General features: G+C 45.7%; 1 protein-coding gene across 3 annotated transcripts; it reads left to right on the top strand.

Annotated features, from left to right (window-relative positions):
* Positions 1–2,085: 2,085 nt before the first annotated feature.
* GCNT4 (glucosaminyl (N-acetyl) transferase 4) lies at positions 2,086–26,187 on the top strand. Of its 3 annotated transcripts, none has more exons than XM_029218246.1 (2): positions 2,086–2,173; positions 24,147–26,187. In XM_029218246.1, the coding sequence occupies exon 2, from the start codon at positions 24,148–24,150 to the stop codon at positions 25,510–25,512; it is 1,365 nt and encodes a 454-aa protein (XP_029074079.1). In that variant the 5' UTR covers positions 2,086–2,173; position 24,147; the 3' UTR covers positions 25,513–26,187. The 3 variants fall into 3 exon arrangements, with proteins under 3 accessions (XP_029074079.1, XP_029074081.1, XP_029074080.1); XM_029218248.1 differs by lacking the exon at positions 2,086–2,173 and adding an exon at positions 2,429–2,721; XM_029218247.1 differs by lacking the exon at positions 2,086–2,173 and adding an exon at positions 19,138–22,116.
* The last annotated feature ends 949 nt before the right edge of the window (positions 26,188–27,136 follow it).

The following is a 27,136-nucleotide window of genomic DNA, read 5'->3' as shown; positions in this document are numbered from 1 at the left end:
TTGATTTCAGGCTTTTAGCCTCCAAATCGTGAAAGAATAAATTTCTGCTGTTTTAAGTCACCCAGTTTGTGGTCATTTGTTAGGCAGCCCTGGGAAACTAATACCCTGGGGATACTAAGTACATTGTAGAGTGTAGCAGAGGCCTTAGGGGGCCACCATCCAGCCTAGAGGCATCCTTTCTGAAGACCTAGGATGCTGATCAGAGCAAGGTTTTAAGGGAAGAGAGTAACTAACTGAAGAAGACAGGGAATGAGCTGAATATGGTCTGAGTAGAAAAAAAAAAAAAATTTACAAACTTTATGGTAAAGGTATTTTTTTAAGGTCCCATCATAGAAACAATTTGCTTTATGACAAAAAGGTTGATCTGGGAGTTGGAAACAGGGGAGCAAGTAAGTGAATGGACAACTACTTTATGATATGATATATTCGAACTTTTCAATTGACCAACTTGGGAGGAATTGTGTGTGTATGGATTTCATAGCACCCCTTGCTTAAGTAATTGGAATCTATGGTGTGAGCCAGGCTGCTGATGGCTGGTGGGTTATTTGGATTCCAGCCCTGGAAGCCTCCATTTCCTCAGCTTTTAATGGCGTGAACACTGAGATAGACCACCCGGGTCTGAGTTCTGGCTCTGTCCCTTACAGGTTCGTTATTACACCTCACTTACCTCTCTCTGGTCCTCCGTAAAATCAGAATAGAAATGGCCTCTCCCTCATAAAGTTGTGGGGATTGAAAGATGAATCTGCATAAACTGCTTAGAACAGCGCTCACAGTGGATAACAGAAGCCTTAGTTGTTCTTATCATCATCATCATCGTGAGGGAGACCAGAAGGGTGAATAATGTGACCTTTAATGACTCTTCCAGAAAGAGGAGGTCGCACTAGAGAGAAGGAGATGAATGCAAAGCTGGTCATTTGCTGGAAAATAAGTCTGTGAGGTGGATATTAAAATACTTGCTTTCCCGAACACAAGGGATTTTTTTTAAAGGCAGGGTGGCCTCAGAGTGTCTAGTACTGTGGGCAGACTCCAGATCCTGGGAGTAAAGGATATGGGGTCCCATGCAGCGCTCCCTCTTTGGGATTCCCTGGGTCTCAAGGCCTAACACGTTTTACCTGGTCCTCTCTGGCTCCTCACCAACGCATCTGGCATACAGCAGGCTCTCAGACAACGTGAGTTGACTGAGGACGGAAGGAAGAAACCGGCTGGGATTGACTTCCCCGGCGCATCCCCTGACTGTGAAGCAGGGCCCAGGAGCCTCTGGCCCCCAAGGACTTGGAGCGCCACGGGAGACGTCTGGAAGGTCGGGAATTACAAGCACAGCGTAGGGCATCTACTTCACAGAGTTAGTATCGTCCCAAGAGCCCGCTACCAAGGCTGAGGCGTAGATATTGCCCAGTTGGTTAAGTAGGCGTGTGCTTGCTTTCAGGCTTATTGGGTGAGCAGAATTGGGACCGGATACCGTGCCGGCACGGCCCGCCACCTTCACCCCCGCTTGAGGGTAAAGAGGAAGCTTTAGAATGTCTATTTGAAATGTAGGCACAGACTGAAACACAACTTCGTACTATTGGACAGCTCCCCCTTCCCACGCTGCTCCTAGATGATATTTCTCCAGGCTGCGTGGGACACTATCCTGGTCTTACCAATGAGAGCGAGGCGATTCCTGCAGGACCGGAGCCTCGCAGAGGGAAAAGCAAGGAGTCGCAGATGTGTTTGGTTTGTCACCGCCCCCTGAGCATCTCTGGGCAAGTCACTTAGCTCTCCAGACCTCGACTTTCTTGCTGTTTAATGTGGGGAGGGAACCGAACCCGGCTGACGCTCAGGGCAGCGGCAGAGAGCGGAGCGCGCCGCCTGGGAACTTTGTCTCGAGCGCGAAGCCTGGACCCCCGAGTGCAGGGGCGGGAGCTCCCTCTGCGGGAGCGTGGCGGAGGCGCTCCTCCTTTCCCTCCACGTCACGGGGGCCGCTCGGCCCTCTCCAGTCCCCGGCCGAGGGAGAGCAACTGTCTAGCAGGGCGAGCCGCCGAGGTGGCGGCGGAGGACCAGGAGGAGGAGGAGGCGGGAGCCAGTCACCGCCGCCGCCGCGGTACCAGGAGTCCGCAGCGCAGCTCGCGGCCCCGCCGCAGCGGCTCCTGCACCCGCGGGGACCCCGCGCTCGGGGCTCCCCCCGCTCCCTTTCGTAAGTCCACTTGGCCACGCAGTCCAGCAAGGAGCGCGCGGGGCCGGGGTGCGGGGCTCCTGGCCCAGCCGCGGATGGCCGGGACGCCCGGACCCCCTCCTCGCGACTTTCACTTTCCAGCGGGGAAAGACTTGGGCGCCGCGTCCCTCGCGAGGTGGGGGAGGGGGGAGGGAGGGAAGGACGGAGGGACGCTGCCCGGGGCAGCCGCAGCGGGTTAGCGGGCTGAGCCTTGGCCTGGCTGCACGCCCTCTTTGACTTCGGGGCGGGGCCCCGCCGGCGGCCGGACGCTGTAAAGTTGTCCGAGGTCCGCGGGCTGCCGGGCGACCAGCGCATGTCAGCGTGAGGGTGTCCTGGGAGACGGAGCCACGACGCCCGCATCCCAGGCTCTCGGGGCAGGGCCGGCGGGGAGGCCGGGAGCAGCGGGGCGCGTCCGCACCAGGGTTTTCCTGGGACTCACCCCGAGCGGTGAGAACGCGGCTCCCGGACGCGCCCTTTCCGGGGTCAGGGGTCCCGCTGTCTCGGTCTCCTGGCCACTTGGAGCCGCCCAGGTGAGGGGCGCAGAGGGGCCGGATCGGCGAGGAGCGTGCCGAGCCGGAATCGCGACGCCTGCTTCTCCGCAGCCCTGCACCCGCGGGGCCGGGCCACGCTGCCCGTGGGCGGCGGAGGCGAGTGTGCGGGAGCCGGGCGCGTGGCGCGGGAACGGGCTGCTGGCGTGGCTTCTCCTTTAGCCAGGTGGGAGTGGGGTGTCTCTTAATAGTTTGGGGATCAGAAGCTGCGGAGCAGTCCCCCCGGCCGCGCCTTCCGCTGGGACGAGCTTATGAGCTTTTTAAGGTCAAGTTTTCGTGCCGCAGAGCTGGCCCGGATCGTCCCCCTGTGAGGTGGCGGCACCTCTTCCATCGAGCTGGGAGCCTCCGAGGATCCGAGCCACGAGGTCTGGGCTCTCGAGTCAGTTTACCATCTTAACTTAGGCTAGAAGTGCTAGTGGGTGGGTATTGTTTTGTAAATTTCAGAGCTTTCCTGCCTGGGGGAGGTTTTCCCGGTTTTAGCCGGGAACCTTGTATTTCCCTCTCTGGGTAAGGGAGAGTGGCCTTAGCCCTTAGGCACTTGTCTTTTCCTCTTCTCTTCCTTTAAACTGAAAAGCAGCAAACCAGAAGATAAAGGGAGTTGGGGATAATATGAAATTAAGTGTCCATGTGATTTGGTAGACAGGAGTCACCCCTTCTGATCTTCCAGAAGCATGCCCTTATTATTAAACCACCTATCAGCCTAAGACAATGTAGAACCTAGCTGTCCGTTTTGATAGCTTTTGTTGACGGTGTCTTGAGGAAGTAAAATCTTTAAAAGTAAGTGGGCTGTTGCAGAGAGCAGTTCCTCTGCTGCACTTTCCAAGAATCAATTGTCCGTGAGAAATGGCCGATTAAGATGCTATTGAATCATATCTTATATCTTACTTGTATTTGCAGAGAACCTATAGCCATAGAATCAGGTTGTGTGGCACTGAGTGAAAGGAGAGTTTCCTTGGGGGAGGGGGGTTGGTGAGAAGTGTTCCTTTGAGAAGCAGATTTACTAAATACTGCAATGTCTGCCCAGAGGGGTATAGGAGTGAATGGCGGAGCTGGGCAATAAGTTGGCACTTGATGGCATCACAGTAAGTACCCTTGGGATAGGCAGGCAATAAAGTTATCATCCTGACTTTGAATGAGCTCGGTCATGGGAGGGAGGGGGCAGGTGGAGACTGTACGTGGCAGTGCCCAGTATCTGCTCCCTTGAGAATGACTGACAGCAGAGCCACCACTGTTGGGAGTATGTCTTGGTGACCTGGGCCTTTGTAGGTTTGAATGCAGGAAGAAAGCAATAAGACAGATTGTATGATGTGAGGTTGAAAAGCCAATCTGTCAATCCAAATTTAGTGAGCACTTACTGTGTGCCAGGCCCATACTAGGGTGCAATGGGAGCACAGAGGTAGCTCACTGGTCTGGGGGGAGGCAGGAAGCCTTCTTGGGGAGATTTAAGGTGGACCCGAAGGATGAGTAGGAGCTGCATAAACTAAGCAGGCGGAGGCGAAAGGGCAAGTATTCTCACCCCAGGAAAGAGGGCACCCCAAGACCAGAGGAGGGCAGAGCAGGGAGAGTCCAAGGAAAGGAGAGGTCCAATGTGACCTGAGGGGAGAATGGCGCCAGGCAAGGTCAGCAGGTACCAGGGCTGGTTGATGCCAAGCCTTGGGGCCATTTTGTGGGCTTGATTCTCAAGACGGTTTCACACCTGAAAGTATCCTGATGAGTTTTAGATTCAAAACAAAACTGCAGGTGCTGTGTGGAGAGTGGATTTGAGGAGCCCCTGAAGTACACGCGGCTAGTTTGGGTGGGGCGTGTGAGGGGCCTGGAGGTCTATCTGAGGCAGTGGCAGTGAGGATGACACAAGTGGGTAGATTCAGGATAGACTCTGGAGAGACTTGACTAGTTTACTGTAAGGTATGAGAGTGCAGGGGGACTCCCTCTAAGTTTGGACTTCCAGCACTTGGGTAGATGGGTGCTGCCATTTACAAAGGAATGTGGAGGAGGTGCAGCTTGGGGGAGGAAAGACACATTTGATTTTGTTGAGTCTGAGCTGCTTTTGAGGCTCCTGAGTGAAAATACTTAATAAGTGGCTGGAAAAAGCAGACCCTCCAAAGAAGCTGGGGGTCATCTGTATTGGGGTGTTATTTTAAGGCTGGGGTAAATTGGGGGAGTGACCTGGAAAAGAGCCCCTATCTTTATGGGGAGAGGTGGGAGGAAAACCAGGGCAACGGTGCTGAGTCTCAACCCAAACCGTAGTGGATGTGAGCACCTCGCGTGATGCCAGTGTGTGTGTGCTGGGGGGCTGAGGACTAACAGTGGCCACCGCACTTAACTCCCTGGAAGCAACTCCTCCAGTGAGAAGTGGGATGGAGGGATGGCTTTTTGAAGATGAGGGAGCCTCATGCATATTTATATGTGAATGGGATGGAGCAAGTTAGGAGGAGAGGTGGAACACACAGGATATCTCTGGACCCACCCTTCCACTCGTGGAGTAGTAGGTAAAAAACGAGTATGATTGCGCTGCCATTCTGATATCAAACTCATGTAACATAAACCATCACCATCTACTGAAACCATATTTTGAAGCCCATATGACGGTGAAATTTGAAGTTTTACTTTGTAGATCATGAAAATTTAATGATTAGGAGAAACATAGATGGAAATCATGAAACAGAGCTGCAGTGTAGCTAAGAGTGGCCCCTGGAGTGTGACTGCCGAGGGCCCCTGGCTCTGGCCCTGCCACTCCCTAGCTTATGACCTTGTGCAAGTTTCCTGACCTTTCTGCCTTGGTTTCCTAGTCTCTGAAATGGCACCAGATCTAAGGGGTACACGTTCTATGGTACCTTCTTGTGGGTGGTTGTGAGGATTGCCTGTGTGCATGATGTATGCACAAGGTAGGCATGTGTGCATCATGTATGCACAACATGTGTGTGTGCATCATTATGTATAGTGTGTGCCTGTGTGCATTTTACCTGGCTCAAAATGATGCTCGGTAAGCCTTAGTGCTGGTGGTTTTATTATGATGATGTCATTTCCATCATTTCCAGATGCAGAATCTGAGACTCAGAATTTTGAAAACCTGTCCAAGGCCTTAGAGCCAAATAGTGGCAAAGTTAAGGCCAGGATCCCATTTGCCTGACTCACAGACAGGGTCACCTCCCACTTAGCATGTCAACAAGTGTCAGGTGCTGGATGCTGCATAAAATTAACTGTAGTAAAAGGATCCAGTCACTGCTTGTCAGAGTACAAGAAGCCAAACAGATAATATCAATGTCAAGGCTTACAGAGTTTTCCCAAGCAATTTAGAGATGTATGTTTTATATTAATTTGCATTGCTTTGCATGTCATTTTATATGCATTTCCATATGCTGGTAATTTTCCTAGTGGGATCTAAAGGCTGAAGCTTCACGTATATAAGATCAAATTAAATTAATCAGGAATTGAATGTAGCTGCTTCAAAATCTAATGGGCCCCTGGGCACAGTGTGCTCAGGTGGGCTTTGGGGGAAAGGATTGGGTCGATATTTACTATTTTAGAAGATGTGGGAAATCAGATACCATTTGATAAAAGTAGGTCACATCTTAATATGTAATGAAGCTTGGTTTGCTGAACACAATAGAAAAATACAGGAAAAGTGGAAGACCAGAGGGAAACTACCTATTATATAAAATGCCAGAAACGGAAGCAGAAGCAGAAGTCTGCTTTATGAAGCTGAACTAATAAGAAACACTAAGGGTCAGAAAGTAAAGGTGGAACTTCTGCTAAACAATATGAAATTTTAAAAAGAGCATAATCTTAAATACGAATGTGTGGTGTTTTAGAACCAATAAATTCTCCCTAATTTGGACTTACTGGGAAATAAGCCATTGTATCTTAGTAAAATCTTAGAAATATATATATATTACAAAACAAAAACCATGATTTTGTTACTTAGAACAGTGATTCTCAAAGTGTGGTCCCTGGACCAGCTGCATGTCACCTGGGAACTTGTTAGAAATGCAAATTCTGCGACCATCAGACCTGCTGAAACAGAACCTCTGGGGATGGGGCCCAGCAGCCCACGATTTAATATTTGGAGCCAGCTTTCATTCCTGTTGAGTTTTCACTTCTTTCGTCTTAAACTTCCATTTCCATCCTGTGGTCGCTCGCTTCTCACTGTGCTGCTTACCTTCTGTGAGACGGTATCCTAGTAGAGGGTTGTACCCAGACACAGACCCATCCGGTCCTCTGTCCCACAGTCTACGCTGATGGAAGATGCTCTCTAAGATCCCTTTAGGCTCTCACATTCTGCAGCTCTGTGGTTCTCACGCTGTCCAGGACCACACTGGTTTGGTTTCTGGTTTGGTTTTTCTGCCTTTTAAAAATCTTTTGGGGCTTCCCTGGTGGCGCAGTGGTTGAGAGTCCGCCTGCCGATGCAGGGGACACGGGTTCGTGCCCCGGTCCGGGAAGATCCCACATGCCACAGAGCGGCTGGGCCCGTGAGCCATGGCCGCTGAGCCTGCGCGTCCGGAGCCTGTGCTCCGCAACGGGAGAGGCCACAACAGTGAGAGGCCCGCGTACCGCAAAAAAAAAATCTTTTGGCAGTCTCATACCAAATGAACTGGGACTCCTCCCAAGCAGGGTCAGCCAGAACACTGGACTGTTCTCTCCAGATGCTCCTGTTAAATCACATTTCTCCATCTGGTATGACGCAGTTAATTTCTTGGACCCAAGTGTTAGCCTTTGTGTTTATCTCTGTTAAATTTCGTCTTACTAGATCCAAGTCTGTCCAGATCTATTTGAATCCCATTTCTGTCCTTTTTCACGTAAACCTTTGAGTCCTCTGCCAATTTGTCTGCTGATGTCCTGGCCTGAGGAATTTAATAATATGAGCTTCTTTGTCAGAGGCCTTCGTCACAGTTAATGAGGCTTAAAAACTTGGCATCTTTTGCAGACCTTGTGGGGCTAAAATCAGAAGAATAATTATCATCAGTCCCATCGTTGTTTACATTTAAATTACTGCTGTTCTGATGTGCCCCTCGCACGGTTTCCCCGTGTGGCGCCGTGTTCTCTAACTCCATCCTCAGTGCCCCTCACAGAACAATCTCCGTAGCATATCGGCAGGAGCAGTTGGACTGTGACGATTGCTTCTCTCTGTTATGTTTAATACCATCAGCTTGGGGTTTTATTCGTAGGTGACACAAAGGTAAGTTTCGTCTTATTTATGGTAAGATTAAGGTGAATTCAGAAATTTCCAAATAATAGGAAGCAAAAATTGTGCCTTGTCGCTCCTCTCTGCCTCACAGCCCTTCCCACCCAGGCTCTAGAACTCAAGAATTTTGTGCTCAAGTCCGTATTTCACCAAGAGATTCGGGTTATTTAATGTTTTTTTTTAATGTAAAATTGTGCTCATACATGATTCTTAAAGGAGTACACTTAGATAATATAATCACACCAAAAAAAAGTTTAAAAAGTCAAAAAGCAAAACAATTTTATGGCAAGAATGCTTTTGAGCCATGATTGCTAGGGCATGAAAAAGTGCCTGGAATCCTGCACTTTTCCATCATTCATGATCCTTATCCAATCCTACCCAAGCCCTCTCCCTCCTCCCTCACCCTGGTTTGAAAGACCAGGGTTAAACCAAACTGCAAAAAATCCCAATAAAATCCAAGCCGGGCTTTCCTGGTGGCGCAGTGGTTGAGAGTCCGCCTGACGATGCAGGGGACACGGGTTCGTGCCCGGGTGCGGGAGGATCCCACGTGCCACGGAGCGGCTGGGCCCGTGAGCCATGGCCGCTGGGCCTGCACGTCCAGAGCCTGTGCTCCGCAATGGGAGAGGCCACAGCAGTGAGGGGCCCGCATACCACAAAAAAAAAAAAATGTCCAAGCCTACTTTTCTCCTCCAGCATGCTACCAAAACACTTTTGATGTGACATTCTCCCTTACCATGACAAGCAAAAAAAAAAAAGTGCCGGGTGATAAGTGCACTTATTTTTGTAATTTATAAAATTTGTAATTTCTAGTAAATCTCCAAGAACACCCTGTACTTCTGGCTCTTTGATTGCTTTTCCTTCTCCCCCACCCCTTCTGTTTTTCTAATCTAGTTCAGGGGAGAATAGACGAGGTTGTCCCTTTGAAGGAGGGCTTCCTGGCTATGCTCAGACTCAGACAGTCGGCCTGTCTGCTCTTGGATAGGTTGGACTTGTTTCCAAAGGCTCTGCAAAGCTTGGTATTTCTCCTGGTCATCTACCAGACAGCAGCAGAGGGCAAGCATGTGCCCCCAGGATCAGGAAGAACAAGGCCTAGCATAGCTCCTGTGCTTGCCAAGGTTGCTTTTCTCTTCCTTCTTCTCTGCATCACTGTGGCGTAGCTGGACTATTTGCACTGTGGCAGCCTTTCCCCACATTCCGCCTGGGGGCAACAAGGGGGTCTCTCTCTGCCAGCCATCATCTTTTCCGGGTTCTCCCTTACTTCAGCCTTTATAGCCACCACCCTGCCCTATTCTCAGGCAGGTGGAGACAGAAAGATGTTGTATCAGATGGGTCGGGAGAGAGAAGCGGAGTGACACACAAGGCAGGCACCTTAATTAAGTTGTGAAGGCTAGATCGTGGGACAATACTACTAGGGAGAAATGGAGATTGTGGAGCTGGAGGAACGGATGTGGAGCCAGAGGAGAGATGCTCAGGAAGGAGGAATATGAAAGGAACACGACGGCAAGAGAATCCCTAAAGAATAGAAACTTTTCCAAATGCTAACTAGTGACTTACCGTTTTGGGGAAATTATCTCTAGATGATAAAATTCAAACTGAACTGTGCACTTAAAAATGGTTAAAATTTTAACCATGGATCCATCCATGTCCATCTACCTCTCCATCCATCCAACCACCCATCTTTCCATCTATCCAACCACTCACCCACCCATGATCTCTCTAACATTTATGGAACGGCTTTTCGAGGATAGGCTAAGGAACAGAGACTTTTTAACACTACTGATTTTGTTTAAATGGTTAAAATGGTAAATTTCATATTATGTATATTTTACCACCATAAAATAATGGAATATTTTTATGATCATCAACTAATTCCTAAGTATGGAACAACAAAAGAAAAGTTATTTTTATAACAAAGAAGTGAACGGGGTAACACTGTGAAAGTATAGATTATAGAGAGAAGACAGCAATGACACGAGACTTCAAAAGATGTTTAAAACCATGCTACTAAAAATGTGTCGCCTGAATCCTCATATAAGGCAGGGACTTTCAAAGGCTTTTAGTCCTGCCCACTCCCTGTTGCCCCTATGTTTAAAAGACAACAACTTTATTTTGGAAAAATTTCAAACCTATGGAAAAGTTGTAAGAATGTTACAGTGAGCACCTGTCTGATTCCCTCTTGACCATGAGAATGTGGAAGGTTTTCATGTGGCCTCTGCATCATCCTGCCCGATGGAGACCCCCTGCTGCTGCCTCTGGAGGTGGTGTCTGGGTGCAGGAGTGGGGCTGGCACGTGGCAGACAAAGCGCAGTTCATGTTTGCAGAGTAGCCCCTGGTTATCCAGTGCTCCTCCCTGGCTGTTGCCTGTTTAAATGCTCTTGACCCCTTACCATCAATGCACCCCAAGTGCCCGCCAGCTTTTCCCGCCGAAATATACCGAGCTCAGTTAGTCGTCACCGCATCCATGTGAGTGAGCGCCCCTGGCCCTCTTTCACAGATGGGGCGGCAGAGGGCTAACTAGATTAGTGACAGCTTGTAAGTGTAGTCAGAACTTAATTCAGAAACCTTGGCCTTAAATTCCAAACCATTATGCTGTATACAAAGGTAAAGCAGGAGGGTGAGATGGAGGGAGCCGAGGGGGTGGCAGGAAGGAGAGGAGGGAAGAACTACGCCACACAGTTCACCCTACATGGTAGTGATATCTTCCTCTTGATGTATAACAAGTTTGTAACCAAGCAAGTTCTCAAGAAGGCAGCCAACCTGCAAGGTGACCTTCAGAGATTATATGGGGCTCCTGGCCAAAACCAAGAGGAGGTGTGCCATAAGCTGAGTGGTGCTTACCTGAGGCCTGGTTAGCAGGCTGCTCTGTTCATGCCAATATCAGAGTTAAATTGGTAACTCTTGGAGTTTGCTTTTCTTCAGAGGTTTATCTAAAGCCACCATCTGCCTCTAAATCCAGACAGATGAGAATTTCAGCATCATGTGAGACACATTTGCACTTGACAATATACAGGATTATACTATTGTTCAAGTAGACACTTTAACCTGGTTTAAGCTTTATTTTGCGTGTGTGTGTGTGTGTGTGTGTGTGTGTGAGAGAGAGAGAGAGAGAAGCATTGCCGTCTTCATATTGTCATCTTTCAAAGTGCATGTTTACAAAATTGCTTACACATATAAAGGCTTCTTCTCACGTAATAAGAATGCAGAGTGGGCGTTTGCTGCCGGTGGTTCAGTGCTTTGAGAATTTTGGGGCTGAGGTTGCTAATATTCTCCTGGTCTGTTATTCATGGTCCCAAGGTGGCTGATACAATGTGAGCCATCATGTTGGAGTTCCAGGCAGAAAAGTGGATGAAGGGAAGAAAAAATGGCACACTTTCCACCGTGAATCAGGTTTTTGTTTTTTTTTTTTGCAGTACGCGGGCCTCTCACTATTGCGGCCTCTCCCGTTGCGGAGCACAGGCTCTGGATGCACATGCTCAGCAGCCATGGCTCACAGGCCCAGCCGCTCCGCGGCATGTGGGATCTTCCCAGACCGGGGCACAAAACCGTGTCCCCTGCATCGGCAGGCGGACTCTCAACCATTGCGCCACCAGGGAAGCCCGAATCAGGTTCTTTTGAAGAACTTTCCTAGATATTCCACATTGTATTTCGTTGACTGCTCCTCTACAATGGAGGCTGGGGAGAAAGTCTTTTAGAGGGGTATGTTACTGCCACCAGCAATATAGAGATTCTCTTAGTAAAGAAGATAGGGAGGATGGATGTTCGGAGGCATTTGCCATCTCTACTAGAGCCATACATACAATCCTTACCTACTAGATCTGTTTCTGAATTTCATCCCACTGAACTCTGTCTATTCTGGCCACACTGTTTCAATGATTGTAACATTATAATACATTTGGAGATCTGAAGAGTCTTTTACTTTTGTATTCTGTACAGTTGGCATATAAATTTGCTGAGATGTTTAGTTTTTAACTAAATAATCTTTTAAATTTTTTATTATATTAGCCGAAAATAAAACCTACATGTTGACACCTGTTATCTTAATTAAAACCATTACTAGAGGGACTTCCCTGGTGGCATAGTGGTTGAGAATCCACCTGCCAATGCAGGGGACACAGGTTCGTGCCCTGGGCCGGGAAGATCCCACATGCTGCAGAGCAACAAAGCCCGTGTGCCACAACTACTGAGCCTGCACTCCACAGCCCCCGAGCCACAACTTCTGAGCCCGTGTGCTGCAACTACTGAAGCCCGCACGCCTAGAGCCCGTGCTCCAAAGCCCGCACACGGCAACGAAGAGTAGCCCCCGCTCACAGCAACTAGAGAAGTGTGCAGCAATGAAGACCCAAAACAGCCAAAAATAAAATAAATAAATTTATTTTAAAAAAAGAAAAAAACATTACTAGAGAATATAGCAAAAAAGAAACAGATTCACAGATATAAAGAACAGACTGTGGGTTACCAGTGGAGAGAGGGAAGGGGGAGAAGCAAGATATGGGTAGAGGATTAAGAGGTACAAACTACTATGTATAAAATAAATAAGTTAACATGGATATATAGTACAATACAGAGAATATAGCCAATATTTTATAATAACTATAAATGGAGTATAACCTTTAAAAATTGTGAATCACTATGTTGTACACCTGAAACTTATGTTGGAAATCAACAATGCCTCAATAAAAATACGAATAATAATAAAAACCATTACTAGAACGTCTCCTTGTAGGAGATGCCAGCTGGTTTTACACGAAACCTCTGCTTTTGAAATCCCTATTTTGGCAGAACCTTTAACTTAAGTTCCTGGGTCTTAACTTTATTGTGTCTCTGTGCACACAAACTCTTGGGACAATACCTCCATTTTAAACCAAGCAATACAGATCTTGACTCAATAGTAACATCATGACAGGGATGCCAGTCTAGAATTTTTTAGTGGAAGGGCAGAAGCATATTGAAATCTCCGGCTCAGCTCCCCACCACAGTGGCAGAACACAGAAGGTAAACAAAGGAGCCTTTCTGATGATTTAAAACTGAGTGTTTCTAATCCATTCATGGAGAGTGTGGCCTGGCTTTAAGCCATTTTTGCTGTTTGTACCCTTGATTCACCTCTGTGGGTCCCTGTGCTCCCTCTGATGTAGTTACAGCATTGGAAATTCTACTTTAAATGCAGGTGTAGAAATCAGTTACTGTGTCTCTTCAGTTGCTGCATAACCTTTGAGGAATTAATTTCGGCAGTGTAAAATAGAGAGTTAGCCATATAATACCAAAGAAGTGCTTCCAGAAATTTCTGGGGTGGGGTGAGATGGGGTGGAAATCATATCATGTAGACCTTGGGCAGAGGAAGTTCTTTTTTCTTTATAGTGCACTAAACATGTGATTTTTTTTTAAAGGAGTTAAATGTTTTTCAATGCAGTTTTTCCTCTTTATAGAAAAAGAAGCCAAAATAAAGCCACACTTTTAAGTTAGAACATAAAACATAAACTATATATTGGTTCTGTATTGGGCTAGCTAAGTGTGGAAGGCAGAGAAGAGAACTGGAGAAAGGAATGTAACCTCTCTGTGTATAAAGCTTGGAAGATAACGATTGACTACATCAACGAGCACCTTTTTTGTAACCTTTTATATCTACAAAGAAGGAAACTGATTTAAGCTGTTGCCATCAGAGCTGAAATTAGAGGGCATAGGTATTTTTGAACCAACCTCACCCCCCCACACCAGCATTTTTGTTTTTGTTTTTATGGAAAAACAATGTTTTGCAACATAATGAGGGTCATAAATTGTTACAAAATAAAAAACTTTTCATTCAGTAGGATCATTTCTGGTCCTTTTGACTTCCTACTAAAGACTTCTTAGCCATATAGTTTGCCCAGCATGATACACAATCAGCTTTTGAGGTTTGCCCTGTGGACCAGATGCAACAAAGCCCAGAATCGTTGGCTGTCTCCTAATTGGTGTGAGTATAAAAAGCTGGCTGAATTTGGCACTTTTTTCCTCTACTGCTGCAAGCCCAGATTTGCGATGACCTTGAGGGACCACCGTGGGTAAATACATCCTAATGTGGGTTGCTCGTTTTCCACGTGACCTTAAATGACCCTATAAATCTCCCCCAAACCAGAGAGGCTCCAGCCAAGTTACTATTTGGAAGAATTATAATCTAAAGAGGTGGTTGATAGACTGATATTACCATCCAGGATTTTTATTCAGACCTCTGTTCTCAAATCTTGCAGGTTAGATAGACCTTCGTTTAAGGAAAGCGGTGACCATAGTCTTTGTACTTGTAAACAGAAGCCTGCTGCCTGTAGAGGAAGCTATCAGTTGTGACATGGTCCACAGGGACCTCAACCAGAGCCCCTTTGGAAGAGGGGCATCTTATTTCTCTGAGTGAGACAGTTTTAACTGGACATATGATCTGAGAAACTGAGCCGTTGGTGGCCCTGTTTGAGGGTATGTTTTGTGTACTCGCATCGCTGCAGATTCCTCAGGACCACTTTCTTACGTGGTCCCTGGGGATGGCTTTGCCTGACAGGGATGCTAGAACAAGTCATTGCAGTTTTGTACTTTCTAGAGAATTGCCCCGGAAGATAATGAACTCAGGGGAAAAGTTTACAGCTTCTGCAATGCATAAAGTTACAGAAACAGTTTAGCTGGTTGTAAATGCACAGAACTAGTTCCATTTGCTCTTCTTGGATGTCTTTTAAAGGAATTCTTTGGCTCTCGATCTTTCAAAAAATATTGAGCAGACTGGGGAAAAAATTCTAAAGTTTAACTAGAGTAACCGTCTTCCTACCTTTCAAAATCGAAGATAGGTGTATGTACATCTTCGGGAACAATATACTTCAGGCTTTAACAAAAAAGAATGTTGTCGGGAAGTGAAAAACATAATAATTAGAATGTCAGAATGAAGAGAATAATGAATGTACTATTTTAGAAATATAATGAATGCACTATTTAGAAAACTGGGAAAAAGTCAATATGTTGGTTTCCCAAAAAATCATTCATCTTGTAAAGGTCCTAGTACCTGACTTCTGCATACCACAGTTTTCCTTCCATAGCTGTTTCACATGCATTGTATCATAAGACTTTCGTAACAGCATTGTGGGATAGCAAAACTATTATCCCCTTCAACATTTGGGAAATAAAGACTTACCCAACATTAAATGACTTGCCAGGGACACTTGAGGCATTTTTGGTGGCGGAGCCCACATAGAACTTGGGTCTCCTGATTTTGTTCTGCTGAGCAACCACCCTGTGCCAGGTAGGTATGTACATGGGGCAGGGGGTAGAGTGTAAATGAGGCCCATCCCAGAGATCGAAATAAACAAGTAAACAAAGTAACTGCTGCTGTGATGAGTGCTGAGAAGAAAACAAAGAGTGTGACAGTGAGGAAAGAGATTCGAGAAGGGTGATCAGAGACGATCAGAGGAAAGGATATTTCTCCTATGACTTGAGGGATATGGAAGGGCCAGTCAGGCCGGGATTCAGGGAAAAATGATCTCAACATGGGAAAAGCAAGTGCAAATGTCCTGAGGCAGGAAAGAGACTGTGGTGTTCTAGGAACTTGTAGAAAGGCTGGTATTGCTTAGAGCTTAATGAGCAAGAAAAAAGCAGAATAACATGAAGTTGGAGAGAATTCAGTGCAAACTGTGGAAGCAGACCCTCACCCTCTCACCTCAAGCCCCCGGGCTCCAGCACTACTAGGACTGTTATTGCGTTTGAGGCAGAAAGTTGGGGGGATCCAAAATAAGAGGATACGATAACCTACTTTATTTATGATGCTGGGTATTTTAATTTTTTTGTTTTTAAAGAAAAAAAGCACTTTTTTTTTTCTCGGCCATGTATGAAGTGTTAGTGTTACTGTCAACCCCCTGAGAAACTAGCCAATAAACATTGTGCAGAACCTCCACGCAAGGATGTCAAAAAAAAAAAGATGAAGTTGGAGAGGAAGGCAGGGGCAGGAACAGGCTGGGCCTCTGTCCATGGAAAGGATTTCTGATTTGACTGTAAGTGCAATGAAACCCAAGTGAAGGTGATCTAAGTGTAAGGAGTGGGGTAGGGAGGGGGAGTGATGTGATTGATGGGCTTAAAAGGTCCTTTTGGCTACAGTACAGAGAGTGGGTTAGAGCAGCGGTCCCCAACCGTTTTGGCACCAGGGACTGGTTTCGTGGAAGACAGTTTTTCCATGGACCAGGGTGGCGGGGTGGGGGAAGGCTCAGGAGTGATGCGAGCGACGGGGAGCGGCAGATGAAGCTTCCCTCGCTGTCCCGTCGCCCACCTCCTGCTGTGCGGCCCGTGGACTGGGGGTTGGGGACCCCTGGGTTAGAGGGAAGCAAGGGAGGCTAGTGAGGAAGTTACTTCATATACAGGCAAGAGTTGATGCTGGCTTGGGTTACAGTGGAAAGGGATGGGTGGATTCCCCCTACATCCCCTACATTTTGGATGCAGAACCAACAGGGTTTTTCTACTGCCAAGAGATTGGAATGGCAACCTCGCATTATGGTTAATAGCGTAGGCTCTGAAATCGGGCCACAGTTGAAAATCCTGGCTCCTCCACATACTAGCTACTTATCCTCTGTGACTCGGTTTCCTAATCTGAAAAATGGAGACAATGATAGTACCTCCCTCACAGGTTTATTGAATGGAATTCATAAGATAATGTAAATGGTACTGGCGCTCAGCATAGACCATTAGAGAGCAACAGGTCTGTGTCCTCTGACACTGGCAGCATGAAGATTTTTGTTGACTTTGGCCAGAACAGCCTCAGCTGAGGGGGCAGTGGAGCCAAGCTGGACTGAGTACCACCTGAGGGGGCCTGGGTAGGGGGAGTAGAGGTCCCCTTCTCTCCACTCCCTTAAGGGGGAGCAGCTGGATATACAAACAGGTATGTAATGGGGGAACGTGTTCCCATCATCCCAAGAGTGAAACAGGGTCTAATGATGGGTAGGTCTCTGCTTCCCCATTTAGAGAAGGAGGAGTTTGGACTCAATCACCACTGAAGTTCTTGTCAGCTTTAGGATTTTCCTTCTAAGCTTCTTCAAGAATTATGGGATAATTAATTCAGCTTTGGTGGGGAAGGCCCAGAAAAGTCAATTCTATTACTTCAATTGTTTTTCTCCTATAGAAAATTATGTTGACCTCAGAAATCGTTTACTTTCTAACAGTTCACAGACCCAGTTTAGAAGAGGACTCATTCACAGTATACTGTGAAATGAAAGAAACAGCTAAGACAGTGCCTAAGGAGTGAGCCTTCTTGTTAAAAAGCAAGCCGGGGGTGGGGGAGATAAATTGGGAGACTGGAATTGACATATACACACTACTATATAAAATAGATAACTAATAAGAACCTACTGTATAGCACAGGGAACTCTACTCAATACTCAGCACTCTATGGGAATAGAATCTAGAAAAGAGTGGATATATGTATATGTATAACTGATTCACTTTGCCATACACCTGAAACTAACACAACATTGTAAATCAGCTATATTCCAATAAAAATTAATTTAAAAAAGAAACCTAAAAAAACTTTTTTTAATTAAAAAAAAAATTTTTGTTTTTACCAAAGAAAAAAAAAGGAAGGCAAAACAGGCATGTTTATTTAAAACAGTCTGGATGGACATACTGCCACCGAATGCTATGGCCAGGTGGCCGATTACTGGTGAGCTTTGTTTTCTTTTTTAGACTGTTTTGACTTCCTGATTTAAGAAAATAAAGAAGAAAGTTTACTTTTACAAACAGAGAATGGAAAACCTTTTTTTTTTCCTTTTTGAGACTATAACCTCTTATTATTTGAGGACGTTTGTCCTCAATTTATATTGTATGGTATTAATGACCCAGTGACACCATTCTTACTGTTTAGCTGCACACAGTCCGATAATTATTTGCCTTTTGCAATCCTCCCTCTAGAACAATGAAGATGTAAAAGGTCATCAGAGCAAGAAACCTGCCTTTCTGCTCCTTTGCTGACTTCAGGTGCTATGGGGGCATTGAGGAAGTGCATCTCAGCTGAGTCATCCTCCCACTAATGGTCTTACTCCAAAACTTTCCTTGGGTTTGGTGATGAGCATGTCACCAAGGGGAGAATCAATGGCTTTATTGAAATCAGAGAGGTGCAGTAGGAGGACCTTGGCTTATTCAACTAGATCAGGATTTTTTTCTTTTTTTTTGAGTGAGGTCATCTCTATATTAGTGTTCTTAAGTGATTCCTCTTTGTAAGACTTTAGAAAGAAACAAAATTCTGACATTTCCAAATCAATAAACTCTTCAAAGCCTATTTTTTACACTGACATATAACGATACAAACTTTAAGAATTTCCAGGTGGCCCATAGAGGAAATATTCACCACGTAGAGAGAGGTTGCACCCAGGCAGTTTTCTAAAGCAATTAGTAATTCTCAGCCCAATCTGTGTCACTGGTCACAACAAGAACAAGTGAATCAGTGAGTAGTCAGTGACAGGATACAAGTGTAACTGATGGCAGAATTTCTTAGGAGGAGCTCACTTTCTTTTCCTTTAGTGGATTCCACTGGCTGGGAGATTGACTGATCTCCTTCACTGGCATGTGGATTGGCGCCAGCCTCTGATTGCAGGAACAGAACGTGTTCATCAGCCAGCATTCCTCCAGGCTGATTCTCTGTCTAAATAAGCCCTTAAACTGGGTGGAAGTTCTGAGGACTTCAAACGTGGTTTGATGTTCACTTCTGTTCCAACTTTAGGACAGCTAGATAAGACACAGTAATGAGAAATTTTAATCAAGGACTAAAACTTGTGGAAAATAAGGAGTGTTTTTAGATTTATATTCCAAGAGACAGCATTGCCTAGAGGGTTCATCCCTGGAGAAAGACTCTCTGGGTTCAAGTTCCAACTAAAGCACTTTCTAGTTCTGTATAACCTTGGGCAATTTCTTTATCTCCACGTGCCTCAGTTTCCTGTCTTGTAAAAGAGGGAGAGAGGTAGTACCTACCTCATTGGTCTGTGGAGGGAACTGAGTTATTACATACGGAGTACCTAGAACAATGCCCCGAGTAACAACTCTTTATTGAGTGATTCTACATTAAGAATAATGATATTACTAAATTAATAACGAGCATTACATGGACGCATTCAAGCATTGGTTCTAAAGTATTAAAGTCATACCTGCATTAACCAGGCAGTCAAGATCTGGACTGTGCCAAAGCACTTTGCATGCATTACCTCACTTAACTTCAAAGGCCCTTTGAGGTCGTTACTATTATTAACATCTTTTTACTGATGGGGACACAGAGATGTGGAGAGGTTGAGGGGCTTGTCCAGGGTCCAGCGCAGGGGCCTCCCGCAAGCTGAAGCCCGGCTGTGCCGCCAGGACCACGTGTGGCTGCCTCTTCTCCAGCTCAGCCCAGAGCAAGGTCTTATTAGCTCCCAGCTGCTTTATCCTTCCTTCTGCCCTTTCCACCTCCTCCTTTGGTCAGAAAAGTGAAGGTCATTTCCTTCACATTGCCTAAAATTGTTTAGTGGATTCTTTTCTTAAAAACAAACAAAACAAAACAAACACCAGCACGTCCTGTGTACTACACTGGAAAAACCCCAAGATTTGGAGTCAGGCAAGCTGGGTGCCGGGAAAGAAAAGACCTGTAATGTGCCCTGAGGACCTCTGCGGGCAACTCCTTTCACCCAGGCTCCAGAGCCCTCACAGCCCCAGCGAGGGCACTTCTAATCCCCAAGTTGAGACCAGAAAACCAGGCTTAGTTTGATCGGTCTTAAAGCCGCTGCTTCTCCAGGGATCCATGTCCGGGTCTGGGGGCATCCTGAAGCCCTTACACTACTTTCTCTTCTCCTCCCGGTGCCCGCCCCCCCCCCCCACACACACATACACACCTGTGTGAGCGCCTGGGAAGACGTGCAGGTGTGCAGGGAGGGAGCAGGACGGGCGCAGGGGCGGAGGGGCAGAGGTCACCTCATCCGCAACATGCACGGTGGGCCCCGCAGTCTTGGTGCCTAAGCTAAACCATGTGCACAGCCCTTCCTCCAGTTCGTTGGTGATTTACCATTCGCCCTCTTGCCCTGGGTTAGGAGTCACGTACCTCAGTGACAGCCGTGGGTTTTCAATTGCTGACGAATTGCTGACGAACGAGAGTTTGTTGAAAAGCTGCTAGTGGCTGTGGCCATTTAGCCCTGAACGCAATTATAGCCACTTAGCTGGGGTGTACCTTGGTGTGCCTGCTGTTTTCTTTAAGACTGTAAACAATGCCTGGGAGGGTAGAGGAAAAGAAGATGGTTTGGGGAAAATGCTGCATTCCACATCCCTGTTGGGGTTTTATTGAATTATCCAAATAGACCTCATTTGATGTAGCGATCAACCCTTGCTGCCATTTCCTTCTCGATTCTGTGTCATTGCCCATGCGGTGATAACTCCCTAAACAGGTCAGCTTCCTCGTCTGCTTGGGTCGGTGGGAGGGAAATACCCCTTCTGCCAGGGGTGGGGCATTATTTGTAATGTAAGACTACCTCGTGGCAGCAAAACACCTGCCTGCTCTCTGCCCATGAGCTTTGAGTGGGTGGGGTGTTTGTAGAAGGTGACCTCGCTGCCCTGGTTTCGGCTTTAGAAAAGACGTGGCCGCGTAATTGCCAGTCTTAGCCCAGCCAGCTCCAGTCAGACCTGGGTCACGCCTCTGGAAATCATCCCCATCCCTCCACCCCTGGCCCCTGGTAGAAGAGTACCCCAAGTAACAACTTTTTTTTTTTTTTAAGATTTTTTCGATGTGGACCTTTTTTAAAGTCTTTATTGAATTTGTTACACTATTGCTTCTGTTTTATGCTGTGGCTTTTTGGCCGTGAGGAATGTGGGGTCTTAGCTTCCCGACCAGGGATCCTAGGGATTGAACCCGCACCCCCTGTATTGGAAGGCGAAGTCTTAATCACTGGACCACCAGGGGAGTTCCAACAACTCTTTATTGAGTGACTCTGCATTAATAATAATGATATTATTAAATTAACAAAGAACATTACATAGAAGCATGCAGGCATTCATTCTACAACATTGTATGTATGTCAACATCGTCTGTGCTGGGAGGGGCTGTGGGTATCATGCAGAGGTTGTGTCCTGAGAAAAGCTAAGGTTGAGAACTGTGATCTCTAAGCTCCTGCACCCGCGCTTCCCTGCCCCTCCTGAGAAGGCTTGGAGCACACACTTCCCTACTCCAGCTAGTGCGTCGACAGTCTGAGTTGAGCCAGGAGGCCATGGCTGCCTGCCCAGAGAGGGAGGGTCGCAGGGCACCGGGGAAGGAGAGGCGGCAGGCACGCTGTGAGGAGTCCTGGGGGAGCTAGCTCTGGGCCCTGTGTCTGAGCTTCGCCAGCCAGGGACAAGAATTAATTCTAAAGGAAGAAAGAGGAGGGAATCGGGACAGCCCAGAGGCCTTACTTTCTGACTTTCTTCCCACGCCAGACATCTTTAAGTGGGAGAGCTCGTCTGTCTCCGGGACAGCCTTTAACATCAGGGGAAACAAGCAGCCCTCCCTATTCTGCCCTGTCCTAAGTCCAAGTAAAGCCCCTTCACCTACTCACCATGCCAGAATTGCCTTTGACTGAAAGCATTCCTTTCCCCAAGTTAGAAGGAACAAGGGGTGGAGGTGCAAGCCTTTTGCTGAGAATGAGCTTTTATCAAATCCTGAAAGGGGCCCAGTCTGGGGAGATGTCATCAGGTTATCCGCAGGCACTGAAACCTTTGCCCTTTTATGTAAGTGTGATGTTGGTCAGCAAAGATGTTGTCTGGACCTGGTAATGGAGAAGGAGAAGAAGGGATGAATTTGAGGCGTATTTGTGAGATGATCCTGTGCGTGTACAGGAAATGGAAGAGTCGGGTGGCTTTCGAGTTTCGAGCTTGGGTCATTGAGTGGATAAACTGAGACAGAAAACACAGGAGAGGTGAAGGTGTCCTGTTTGGTTATGGACTCATTGATGTTGAGTGCCCGTGGGCTATCTAGTGGAGATGTCTATCAAGCAATTGGATGTTCACGTCAGAAGCTTGGGCAAGACGTAGGTCCTGAAGATAAAGGTGTTGGCAATGTATATACATGGAAGGTATACATGGAAATCCCGAAAGCAAGGAAGAGTGTTTGTGAGAAGAGCAGGAAGCTAAGAATAGGACTCCGGAGAAACCCACAGAGGAGAGACTGAGGTGTGGTGGGGAGGACCCAGATTCTACGGAACAGTTCAGCGTTGATAAATAAGGTATGGTTCTTTAAAGGAGGGTAATTCAAGTGAGGGTGAATGAGAGTATGGCATTCCTAGGAGAGCTTTTTCAATCAATCTGTATAAAAGAAAACTACAAAAGTAAATCAGGTTCAAATGCCTTGCTACCTCTTCTAAGGAAATTGGGTACAATGATTATGTCCTCGTTGAAGATTTATTGAGACGTGTAAGGAAATTGTATGTGGGCTCCTCAGGCCTCCCCAGTTCTCAGTAACTGAACCTCCTGGAAGCAGGCCTAGGAGCTTGGTCAGCCCTCCTGTCCTCGAGCCTCTGGGTAATACTCCCTGGATTTCCCCATTTCCTGCTGCTCCCCAAATAAGCACATGTAATGCCCTTCTGTTGGGTAGCCCATTTTTATCTGTTAAAGTAATATAATCATTTTCAACATTCTAATAGTCCAAAAGGCTATTCAGTGATAAGTAAATCCCCCTCCTCCCCAGGCTCCAGATCCTTAGTCCTTCTGGAAGTATTGGCCTGTGGGCCAGATCCAGCCAGCTGCCTGTTTTTGTAAATAAAGTTTTATTGGAGCCCAGCCACACCCAGTCATTTACACACAGTCTATGGCTGCTTTCCCACTACAGCAGCAGAGGTGAGTAGTTGTGACAGAGAAAGAAAAAGTTTGGCAACGTGTGCTCTTTGTGTCTAGGCTTCCGGGTGTATATAGTCTTTTTTGGACACATTTGTGAGCTCGCTCTACACCGTTCGTTATTTCTGTTTCATAGTCTACAGTGGGGACTGTTCCACAGGGATATGTGCAGATTCTTCTCAGGCTTTTTCACCCGGTGTGGGTGTAATTAATCAATGCCCTGTAGGGCATTTTAGTGCTTTTCAGTCTTTAGCCTTAACTTCAGGGAAGCTTCTCATTACACACCTTCTTTGCACACACGTGAGCTCTTCTGGATGGGTTTGTAAAACTGACAGATTCTGCCAAACTGGCCCCTGGCCCCCCCCTTCTCTCAATGCGTCAGGTTCTTTTCATCTAAAGGGCTAAATTTCTAATCCCTGTGAGGAAATGGGGCCTAACAAAATAAGTAAGTGAAATGTGCAAGTTTACCAAATTTGTATAATCTATATAAAATTTTAGTGTCTAATATTTACTATAGCTCCTTTGGGGGTCTGCCCACTGCTCTTATTTCTGAAGGTGGGTGTCTTAGTCCGCGCAGGCAGCTATGATAAAATACCACAGACTGGGAGGCTTATCAACAACAGAAATGTATTTCTCACCGCTCTAGTGGCTGGGAAATCCAAGATCAAGGCTCCAGCAGATTCTGTGCCTGATGAAAGCTTGCTTCCCAGTTCATAGACAACAAGCTTCGCACCGTGTCCTCACATGGTGGAAGGGGCAAGGGAGCTTCCTGGGGTCTCTTTTGTAAGGGCACCAATCCTATTTATGCGGACTTCACCCTCATGACCTAAATATTTCCCCAAAAGCCCCACCTCCTAATACAATCAGTATTAGGCAGTTAAGTTTCAACTTAAAATTTGGGGCGGGGGGATGCAAACATTCAGTTTATAGCAGTGATTTACTGGGCTTTCCCCATTTGACATCAGATCTAGATCTAATCAGGATCTGAAGGTAGAATCAAGATGGATATTCCTTTTAGCCTCAGGTGGGTCATTTGCATTTCTAATGACCTCTTGACAACATCCAATTCTCTAGGCCTCTGCCCAAACCAGAGCAATCCCTCCCCAAATATGCTAAGCACAAATACAGACAATTAAGATACTTAGTACCGATATTTTAGGAGTTAACATTATTTTTCATTCTATTTGGTAACCAACATCTCTCAAAATTAGGTATCGTTAACACAGACTACGACAAAATACAACCATTGTACATATTTCCATTTCCTTGTTTCTGGATTCTTTTAAAGGACAAGAATCTTGTTTTAATCATCTTTGGGCCCAGCATTCTGCCTGGTGTGTGGTAGGCACCCAGTGGATGTTGGTTGAACTGAACTAATTTTCTCTTCATATTTCAATGGAATTATTCCTTTGTTCTCTTACAGAATGAAGACATTTAAATGTTGTTTTAAATACCACCTAAAGCAGAAAGTTTTCATCCTGTTTCTAACCCTATGGCTGTTCTCCTTGTTGAAGCTTCTAAATGTGAAACGCCTCCTCTTCCCCGAAAGAGGCATTTACTTGGTTGAGTACTCCCTAAGTACCTCGCCTTTTGTAAAGAACAGATACACCCATGTTAAGAATGAAATCGGGTATGAGATTAACTGTTCAGGTGTCTATGAACAGGAGCCTCTGGAAATTGGCAAGAGTCTGGAAATAAGAAGAAGAAACATCATCGACTTGGATGATGATGATGTTGTGGCAATGACCAGTGACTGTGACATTTATCAGGCCCTACGAAGCTACCACGAAAAGCTTGTTTCAAGGGAGGAGAAAAGCTTCCCAATAGCCTATTCTTTGGTTGTTCACAAAGATGCAATTATGGTTGAAAGGCTAATCCATGCTATATACAACCAGCACAATATTTACTGCATCCATTATGACCGTAAATCATCTGATACCTTCAAAGTTGCCATGAACAATTTAGCTAAGTGCTTCTCTAATATTTTCATTGCTTCCAAATTAGAGATTGTGCAATATGCACACATTTCCAGACTCCAGGCTGATTTAAATTGCTTGTCAGACCTTCTGAAGTCTTCAGTTCAGTGGAAATATGTTATCAACCTGTGTGGGCAGGATTTTCCTTTGAAATCAAACTTTGAATTAGTGTCAGAGTTGAAGAAACTCAATGGATCAAATATGTTAGAGACAGTGAAACCCCCTAACACTAAGATGGAAAGATTCACTTATCACCATGAACTCAGACAGGTGCCTTATGAATATGTGAAACTACCAGTGAGGACAAACATCTCCAAGGAAGCCCCCCCCCATAACATCGAGATATTTGTTGGCAGTGCTTATTTTGTTTTAAGTCGAGCATTTGTTAAATATGTTCTCAACAACTCCCTCGTTAAAGACTTTTTTGCCTGGTCTAAAGATACATACTCGCCTGATGAGCACTTTTGGGCTACCTTAATTCGGGTACCAGGAATCCCCGGGGAGATTTCTAGGACAGCCCAGGATGTGTCTGACCTACAGAGTAAGACCCGCCTGGTCAAATGGAACTATCTAGAGGGCCTTTTCTATCCCAGTTGTACTGGCTCTCACCTCCGAAGTGTGTGTATCTATGGAGCAGCAGAACTAAGGTGGCTTATGAAAGATGGACATTGGTTTGCTAATAAATTTGATTCTAAGGTGGACCCTGTCTTGATTCAATGCTTGGCGGAAAAGCTTGAAGAACAGCAGAGAGAGTGGATCACTTTATCTTCAGAAAAGTTATTTATGGCTAAAACAGCCACAACCACATTATGATAAAGTCATGATGGAAATAAGGTTAATATGGAATTGCATGCTATACCATGGCCAGTACCATTTGCGTTTAACCTTCTCATAGTCTGAAAGGTGTCTACAGTTCCACACACAAGGGAAAGTGACCTGGCCTTTAGTGACAATTAGTCTGTGGTTGGTTGGGTGTTTTTATGTACGTTTTTGCTTGTAATCTCACTGAGCTAAATGGGAGATTTTCAACAGTCAGTAATCTGATATCTATTGAGTTCCTGCTATATGCCAGGCACTTTTTTTAGAAACATGTAGGAATTGCATCCAAGTTGTGATGAGTTATACAGTGCCCTCAAGGAGCTGTGGCTTACCCCAATCACACAGCAACCTTAATATCTTAAGTTGTGCACATAACAGGGTCCCACTGAAGAAGCTGTGGAGTGTGCGGTAATAATATAACCATAATAACCACCAGTTTCAGAGCAGTGTTGACGTACAGTGACCAACGTTCCACTTGCCTCTTAATTCAGCTCCCTAGACTTTTCTTAACCATTAGAATATTAGAAGGAGAGACTCTACTACCTCAGAAGAACTAAAAGAAGTGTCCAATTTCCTGCTTGCCAAAAGCATAACTTACCTTATGGTACCTCGCTTATTCAATTCAGGGTTGGGTGACTCTGTGGGGGGGGGCATTTCTAGTGTATGGATGTTAGGGAGGGGGTGAAGTTAAGTCGGGGGATTGGGACGGGTGGTGCCTGAGGAGGAACAAAGGGATTTGGGTGACTTTTCCATCATGTTACACAATGGTGTCGTGAATGAGCTCCTTTGTAATTCAGCTGTTTCTTTAATACGTTTACTGATTAACAGTTCAAAGTGTCACTCTCCAGAACGTCGAATCTAAGTCTTTCTGTTCATAGATTATTATTATATGTAAGTTTTTTTTTACAATGGAATAGTATAATTTTGTTTCGTGGAACTGTCAAGCTAAGCATCACTAAATTTTCTTGAAAAGGTTGTGTGAAATACGACAGCTTACTAAATTAACTATTAGTCATTAAAATAATGTACTTACCTCTCCGGCAACTGTCAAGTGGAGTCCAAACGTAAACTTATAAAAGCTCTAAGTTCATTGCAGTCTTCTCAGCTTCAATCCAAGAGAGAAAAAGCTAATTTTCCTAAGGACATAGCAAGAATAATCACTAATGATATTTTATGAAAACTACACCTTAGAAAACTACCAAAATCAGTCAAAATATACATATATTTTCATGTAACTATTGTGCTGGAGGTGAAATGGGACAGGAGTGGGGTCCTCAGAACAGGCTATAATATTTTTACGTCTCCTGGGAAATAATGGAACTCATGTAAGAAATTCTCCATGATCTTATGTTTCAATGTCAGCCTCAATAACTACATAAAGATGTAGTAATCAAGACCAGTATGAGACTGTTGGAAGACAAGTATTTAAATGTTTTCAAATGTCTGTGTTCTACATGTGAAATTCCTTTTGCTTGTTTTAAAGTTTATGATACGATCTGCCAAGTGGCACCATTTCTCTGTCCCTTTCTTTTTCTCCTGAACTTGTTTGTTTTCCCTTTTTTTCCCCTACCCCTTTCAAATTACCAGTTTGTCCATGTGTGTGACCGTGACAATCTAA

Source organism: Monodon monoceros, unplaced genomic scaffold, assembly GCF_005190385.1.
Source record: "Monodon monoceros isolate NGI ecotype Baffin Bay Population unplaced genomic scaffold, NGI_Narwhal_1 Super_Scaffold_12, whole genome shotgun sequence".
In the NCBI taxonomy this organism is placed as follows: Eukaryota; Metazoa; Chordata; class Mammalia; order Artiodactyla; family Monodontidae; genus Monodon; species Monodon monoceros.
Note: the sequence above shows the minus strand (reverse complement) of the source record. Positions and strands in the feature narration are given on the sequence as shown.